The 8792-nt window shown below is 33.0% G+C and overlaps 1 protein-coding gene across 1 annotated transcript; it reads right to left on the bottom strand.

Annotated features, from left to right (window-relative positions):
- Nucleotides 1–4455: 4455 nt before the first annotated feature.
- On the bottom strand, nucleotides 4456–4851 carry LOC131638851 (putative glutaredoxin-C14). The gene has a single exon (XM_058909396.1). The coding sequence runs from the start codon at nucleotides 4849–4851 to the stop codon at nucleotides 4456–4458; it is 396 nt and encodes a 131-aa protein (XP_058765379.1).
- Between the last annotated feature and the right edge of the window lie 3941 nt (nucleotides 4852–8792).

The raw sequence follows: 8792 nt of genomic DNA on the forward strand, positions 1-8792 counted from the left end.
AATCGGTAGACATATACTTAGGATTAATTCAACGTTTTTCAAGCGGCAGCAAGAAAGATGAATATGAATACATTGGAACCCATTTCTATCGAATTTTCTCTCAAATTTATTAGTTTATTATGGTCGTTAATATTTTGGACTCAATTAAAATATAGTAGGGCTTGAGAGTTGGACATTATGATCATGTCTTGTATGTATTAACATCATCACTAACTACGGTCTAAGGAACTTGCACACTTAGGGTATGATCAATAAATACTGAGAAACGAAAGACATAAGCCATATATAAGGAGTCACATATTCCAAATTAGATGAGACACTCATACATACTCGCGTAAATAATTGAATGAAGGAACATTTCTATAGGCCATGATTCTACGACCAATATGATAGTTTTCTCTTTAAATATTACAACTTGTAAATGATTGGACATGTCATCAATCAATCAAGTTAAGTTGCACATTTTTTCGCTTTAGTTTAATTTTTATGCATTTCTTAGCCTAGTAAAGTCACATCTCCACACACCGTACTTATTGTTCTCTATACTAGTTTAGGAACCCGCTATTGATATAGAAAGTTTCTTTCTCAGTGAAATCACTTAAAGACAAGGAAATCACAATTGTCAACTAACTTTATGGACATTCTGAAATCATAGATATCTATCAGTCAATCAGCAACTAACTTTCATTGTTCAACAACAAAACTTAACACGCCTAGTGAGACATAATTCCTAATACCACTAAAAGTTTCATTCACTAAGACATAACTATAGTCTGCGTATACACATGTTGTATGGAAAAAAATATTAGCAATATGGATCAATCATCACCATCATCAACAAAGATATCAGACTAAAAAAAACTTGATGGACCTTCTAAATTTGAGATAATGCCAACAATTAAGCATCTTCTAGTTGCTTCTAAAGGTGTATTGATTGATCCAACTAAGGAACTTATGGTAATGTAGGCTGTCTTTTGATAGACAACAATTAGACACGAGGATACATTATATCATATAGCAGTTCTCTTAAAAACTTGTTTACCTTTTAAAACATATATTTCATAATAAGGTCCAACAACCGAGAAAGTCAGAGATACGACTACTACATAGAGAGTTCATGGGAATTAAAGATGTGGATCTATATGCTTGCATGTATAAAGATGATGATCCCGATGTTGGCATGACAACAACGCTGATGAATGTTGAAGTCAGTAGTGATGTCCTTCAAACTCTTTGATGATGGCGTTTTATTGGAAGATATCGAAAGTCTCAAGATTCCAAGTTCTTATATGATCGGGGTATCTGACAAAGAAACTTGAAAGCCTCAGAGTTGTGAAAGACAAGAAGTGTGAAAGCTCGCTTGGTCGTGTTTGTCTAAGTCGACAAAGTCTTGTGGACGTAGGAAAGTAACTCCTAAGATACTAATTAAGGAAACTCATGCACACATCTAAAATACTTTTAAGTCCTCTCTTTACTTGAAAAAATCACCTAAAAATGTTTTCAAAGCCTAACCAATTGATTAGGTCATTGTCTATTTGAGTAGAAGAATTTTTCAAACGGTCTAGTTGATTAGATTATATACTTCGATTAGATGATGCCCATTCGAGTCTATAATCGATTATTACAGTCTATTAATAAGTGGTAATGACTCTATTTTCAAACATTTCATTTTGGACCATAATAATTAGTTATTGGATACACCTAATTGATTAGACAAATTAGATTAGGTCATTAATTCGGCCAATGAATTATTTCCATTTAAATCTCACGAACCAAGAACTAGATTTTAACTGATTGATCTCAGGAATGAAAAAGAGGTTTTATTAGGATAACATCAACAACCAAACAAGAGAAATACTTCAAGAGAATCACATTCTTGATAAAAAGCTTAACACCAGTACAACTAAAACCTCACAAATATTTTTCACTCACAAAAGCAATTAGACAAATTTAGTGAAAGAATATACAAAGGAGAGTAGAAGAGAAGAAAAAAAGAAAATGATAGTAAAAATTTAAATCTAGAGTAATTTGAAATGAGGAGAAGCCTCCTTTATATATGAAATGATTTACTCAAAAAGAAAATGATCCATGAGCCAAATTAAATATCATAATCAATTATGCCATAAGACTATTCGATTATGAGCTAAAAAATGCGACAACCCTATTTCTCACAAAGGAAAATCTCCAACAACTAGTGTCCTAATTGATTAAAAGTGTGATAATCAATTAGAAATTCATTTTCCTTGCTCTAATTGATAGAACAAGTCCATAATCGATTAGGTTGTGTAAAGATTTATCTAATTTCTTAAAAATGATTCTTAATCAATCAATCAATCACAAGCCTTGATAGTTTTAAGAGATTTTAAGATATTTTACTAAAAGAAAGAGGTTTAAAACTATTATCAAGTTTGTGTGTGTGAGAGTTTCCTTATTATCTTAGGAGTTACTCTTATCACAGGATCAGACGAGGTTACACACTTCATATCTTCCACAACTCTGATGTTTCAAAATACCTTGCTAGATTCTCCATAGATTTAAAAACTTTAATAGAGATTTGACTTCTTCTATCTAATGAGGTTTATGACTTCTTTGATAGATGCAATCCTTAGAGATTGCTTAATCAGATATCTTCAATAACTCCATCAAATGTCGCTTGACATAAGTTGTTGTGAGCATTAAAAGTACTAAGGATCATCTACAAATTTCTGTACTTGCAAGCACATAGTTCTATAATATGCTTTTTAACTGACGCACCTTATGTCATTTGAAGCCTAAACATCTGCCTTATCAAATGAACATTATTTAAGGTTGAGGGATTTTCAAACATGCTTGAAAAAACCTTGATAAGAAGAACAGTGATATTTTCCTTTGCAATGTTTAAAATTAACATTTTGATTTAATGTCATTTGAATAATAACAAGTAGTTATCTATCAAGAAGGTTCTAGTTATCTTACTTTGTCGAATCTTATTTCTTTTCTTAGGTTGATGTAGCTTTTTCTAATACACTTTGATTTTATTTGCGACTTTCAAAAGTCAAAGTTTGTACCATCAAATATTTCAATTTCATTTTTCCTTCCTTTGGGGTCATTACTTCCACTCGAGTGCGATTTCCTAATGATTATCTTTGAAAATTTTGGCAAATGCTTTAAATATTTTTGTAAAAAATCGATAATGCTGACCAAAGCTTTTCACCAAAATTATTAATCAAGTAAAAAATTCATTTACTAAAAAATTAGCAATAACAATAAACTCGTTCTGATACCAGATATTAGGAAATTATGTCAAATTTCTTAAATGAAAATATTTAATGGTTACTATTCTATTTTTCCTAAAATTTATTGTAAACCTTTTTAAATTTATTTACTATTTATTTCTTTATAACTCCTTATTTATCTCATTGTTATATCATGTTAGATATAGGTATGATAATCCTGGATATCTTCAAGAATCGTGGTCGTTCACTTTCCGAACAAAGTATTTCGATCCTATTTTTGTTTGGGTTCACGAAATCTTTGTGGGGATAATTCTCGAAAAACAATCTGTTTCTGACAATGGAGAACAGATCAGAATGTAGAGGAAGTATGTTTTTCGTATTCGAAACCGAGGCCAAATGACTCCTTATATAGGAGATCAACAATAGAAACCGAAATGACACACCTGTTCGGTAAAAACAGTTATGTTGGTTGGGAAACGACGCACCTGTTCGGTAAAACGGTTATGTCGGTTGGGAAAGGGTGCAACTATTCAAACGAAAATTTCGTTCGGGGCGCTGCCTCGCACCCCGCCCGCTGACCTGGCAGCGGGACCCCAGCCAGGGGCGCTGCCCCTTGGACCCCGGCAGGGCGCTGCCCCGCACCCCGCCAGGGGCTCCGCCCCTTGAAATCCCGTTTCTATTATTCGTATTCAATTGCACGTTTGGCTCTACAAGCGTGCACTCCGCACTATCCTAACTCGTTTCAAGCTTAACGCATAATTGCATCGCCCTACAGTAAATCACATTATTACCAAAATACATTGATGATACTAAAATCACCAAGATATCACAACATTAATTTAGAGGATGATGGATGAATAATGGATGAGAATGAAAAGATGATGTATATGATGACACCAATATTTGAGAGGAATGAGAAACAAAGTTTTCTTCTTGACATCTCTCACACAAAGTGTGAAAGATCATTATTTACTTGAGATCACACAAATTTTTTTTTTTTTTGTAATGAAGTTTGTTCTCTCAGCCAAGTGTTTATTGTGATCGATGTCATTAAAAAGGAAAGAAATTGTATTTCTTCAGCTTATGCTATGTACATACACACACATAAGTGAAAAAGGAAAGAAGTTTCCAACAAATTATAAGTCAGTGCTTAATATACTAATCACTCTCTAATTTAGCACATAAATTTGACTAAATAATTTCAACTCTAGTACAACTAAGAAACTATCTCAGAATGTAATTAAAGCCATAAAGCACCGGCATGTTTGAGAAGAGGAACAAGAGAACCATTGATATGAAAAGCCAAAACTGTATCCATTGAACCAACCAATTTGCCACCAATGAAAACAACAGGAAGTGATGTTGAGTTTCCAAGTAACCTGATGAATGGTTTTGAATCTAGATCAAGTTCATGAACCATTGCATTGACTCCCATTCCACTGAACAAACTCTTCATTGCATGACACATACAACTAGTACTACTAATGCTGAATATCACAACAGCACTTTGCGTAGCTAAGCTCATTATTCTCTCCATTTGATCTTCTTCCATTGTTCTTCTTTCTCTTCTCATCATGTAGTAGCTCCATGATGGTTGCTCCACTTGAAAATGCATGAGTTTCTCTTGATTGAACATGGTATGTATTGTAACAATGGAATTGAACAAAGTAAGCAAATACTGTTTTTTGGTCAGTTTTGTGTGTTTGCAATGATGAAAATGAAGAAAGGGAAAGTGTGGTTTTATAAGAGAATGAAGGGGAAAGTGTTAGAAAATAGGTAAAAGTGTGTCTGTGTGGAAGGATGTTGTGAACCTTAGGGTACTTGGTTTGTCTAAGATAGGGAGACAAAGATGCATGCATGCTTCCTTCGTCCAACTTGGTTTAATCACTATCATCATCATTATCATTCATAAAAGTGCTACTACAAATAGTTACAATTATATTTCAAGTGATTAATTCTAAAGACATTAGTAATAACACATCACTGATCACTCTATCCAATAGCTTGAATAATATATTTTGAAGACAAATAGCTGATTTCCTACGGCTATGGCTTATGACAATACAAATGAAACAGCGTGCATGGCATTTGCAGAGTTTGTTTGTGTGTTATGGAAAGTGAGTCAACAAACATTTATGACACATAAAATAATGAGAAGAATGGAATGTCAAGTCTTATTCTCAAGTTTCATTTTGTTTTAGATTCTAATCTACTTTTGGTTAAAATCTCAATCAAAGGGAACACAATTTAGAAAAAGGCTTGGTAATTTTTTAACACTTAAAACTTTTTTTAAACCAATTAAAATCAAACAAACAAGCAAAAATTATTAAAAATAATAAAATCGAAAATATCAATCAGAAAGAGAAAATTAGAAGAGAATTTTAGCAAAATTTTTTGTATTTTTTGGAATCAAAATGGGAGTATTATTAATTTTTTAAGATAAAAACAATTTTGAAAAATAAAATAAAGTCAAAAAATGTGGACCATCTAATTAGTGTCAAAACGTGTTAGTAATCAAATCTAATTGATCTGACGCGCTTTGCATGTCATGGTCATTAGTGAGTAGAGCACCGAATCACATTTGAAAAATAAAAAATAATAAAATAACAAGTGGCACGTTCTAATTGGTTGAAGACACCCACGTCATCGTCTTCAACCTCTAGAACGTTTAAAAGTCACGAAACCACATGAATTGCAAATTCCTCAAAAGGAAAAATTAGCATTCATGAGTGGTATCATTGGATTTGTCTCTTCAAGACGATCTCAACCACTAGCTCGCAAAAAATTTATATTAAACATAGCTTCCTCGATTTAAGAAAAACCAGAAGCAATTGAAAAAGCAAAATAAAAAATAGAGGTACCAAACAATCCAATTAATGTAATGTAAGGATACTACGAGCTTTAGGAAGTTGAGAGCTACATTGTAGCAAGAAACTTGAAGAGAAATTGTGGAGAATTTCACCTGTTGAAGCTCAACTATAAAGCTCTGAAAATGGAGTTGGTGAGCTTAATTCAAGGCACGATTCTTCTTGCTAAGAGTACGGTTAGCTTCAGAGAAGTTTAATGAAGCTAACTGAGTGAAGATTTTTTTTAATTAAGGTGAGGAATGAAGAAAACAAAAATTCAAATTAAGAGTTCGTATGAGATCTGAACAGGGGTCAATTGGCTTTTAAAGCTTGAGGAAAATGAATGGAATGAGGTCCCTATTTATAGGGGAAGTGAATAGTGATGAGATCTGAGAGAATTGATGTCGTTTGGATCAACTTCGTGCACACCTGCATCATGAGCAAAGTGTGACTTGAAAGTTGTCAAAACTCACTCAAACCATGCGTTTTGATGTGCTAATCTCTCTAGGCAACTTGGTTAATCATGTTTAGACACCAAACGTGCAATAATTTTGTGTTTAGAGGTCATACTAATCAAAATCAATTTTGAATTCAAGTGAAAATATCCATTTTAGGATACCAACTTCAAACTTATAGTGCAAGCAATGTAGGGACCTTTATGATGCAAACTTGGACTCTTTAAAAAGCTGAATGATCAAGCTTGGCAATGTGCTTTAAAAGTTTCCATTTGGATTATTGGATCAAAAGTTATGGCTCCTCAAATTTGTGAAAAATAATGCACAAAACACTTGGCCATTTTTAGCATTTTGACACTTCTAGGCAGCCTATTTCAACCTTAGGCCCCAAGCAATTTGTGTGTGCGTTTTGAGGGATTTTAGGCTATTCATTTTCCTCATGATGCAAAAAGAATCATCTCCATAGGACTTGTAGATTGAGAGATATGACCTTGGCTACTTGGGCACATACAAGGCAAATTTGTGAGTGCATTTCATCAAACACCTTTATGCATGGCTCAAATGAGCACTTTAGAGCTTAAATTGATCAAAAGTCCCTATATGAAAGTTGTAGAGAATGGAAAAATAAGCTTGTAACCAAAAGTTATGCCATAGAAAGTTAAAATTGAATGATTCGGGCTTATGTTCAGTCTTGCACACATGGCATGCCTTTAAACCTAGGCATCTAGAAATGACTTGTAATGTTTTCCATTCTTTGATGATCTTCTTCTCAAAATTAGCCTTTGATACTCAAAGATGAATTGAATTAGAATCAATCAAGATTACTATGCAAAGAGAGTGAGCTCAAAATGATTAAAAAAAATGAGAAAATTATGATCCTTTGAAGTAGCCACAAAATTCTTCGAACTTTCAAAGGAGGACCTATAATGTTTTCACATATTTGACGACTTTGTTCATAAAATTTCCTCTTGAGTTGTAAATAGAAGTTGTTAATTATGTTAAGGAGAATCATTTTCAAAAAGAAGAACTCAAAAATGTTGAAAATTGAGAGAGTTATCCCCTTTTGATCATAGAATCAATGACTTGTCAAATTAGGTCAAACTTCTTGAATCAACTTTGAATCTCTTGAAATTTTCTTGCATTATAAATTATGAGGGGGATATTTAAGACCTTGAAATGATGTTTTCTTGAAGCACACTTGATGATGAGGCCCATAACATGATGAAACTTGTTGAAGAAGGCATGGAAATAAACACATGAACCTAAGGAGTTTCTTGATGAATTAAACCACATCATCTTGAGATGAATTTGATCAAATGAAGTTAAAAGATGCTTAAGACATGACATTTGATTATGAGAATGTCTCTTTTAAAGTCTAATCCACTAAGCTTCCATAAATGACCAGTTACTTGAGGTTCGATCCTCAAAAGCCTAGTTTGGGAGAGGGTATGAATGCACTTGGCTCAACACCTACAATGTAAAAAGCAATTAACGACACGAGATATCTTTTTTTGTATTTTGGCTAATTAACATAACAAAGAAAAATTCACAAGTTAAAAAAACATAGGTGCTTGGTGATTCCTCTAAAGGTGAGATGAATACAAAGTCATATGTCAAACTCAAGATTGTGATCTTGATTTGTGGTATGAAATGCAAATGATTGGGGAATCTTAGGGTCAAAAATTAGGGTATGACAATAAGTTTTATTTTTATCGACAATTTTAGTTTTATACCTCATATTTTATTAAAACTACGCATTTTTACCGGCATTTTTTCAAAATGTTCGATAAAAACCCATAATTTATATGCAAATCTATCGGCGTTTTTGAAAAATTCAGTCAGACCACATATGTTTTTATTGCCATTTTTAAAAAGTCCGTTATAAATGCATATATGCTTAGCAAACATTTAAAAAATTTCAGTAGATAAAGAGGTTGAGATCGTAACCAGATTTTAAAAAAATCCGAGATAGTCGCGTTGATTTATGGATTTTTAAAAACTCAAATAGTTCATATTGCTTTGTTTTTTTTTTTGTAGTGAGGACGAGATGACACAATTGTTTCTATACACAATGACAAAGCTGAGAGAGTAGTTGCAGAGATCTCTCGTGTGGGGGTAGATGACATTGATGATTACATATTCGGGAAGGTAGAGAAGTCTCGATCGATTCTCACACGAGGAGGTCGGTGCAGCAGTCACATAACCTCGTACTCTCGGTGTGGAGCAATAGATTATCCAATCACATTATTGAAGTACACAACTATCATATACGAATA

This window comes from Vicia villosa, unplaced genomic scaffold, assembly GCF_029867415.1.
Source record: "Vicia villosa cultivar HV-30 ecotype Madison, WI unplaced genomic scaffold, Vvil1.0 ctg.002450F_1_1, whole genome shotgun sequence".
In the NCBI taxonomy this organism is placed as follows: Eukaryota; Viridiplantae; Streptophyta; class Magnoliopsida; order Fabales; family Fabaceae; genus Vicia; species Vicia villosa.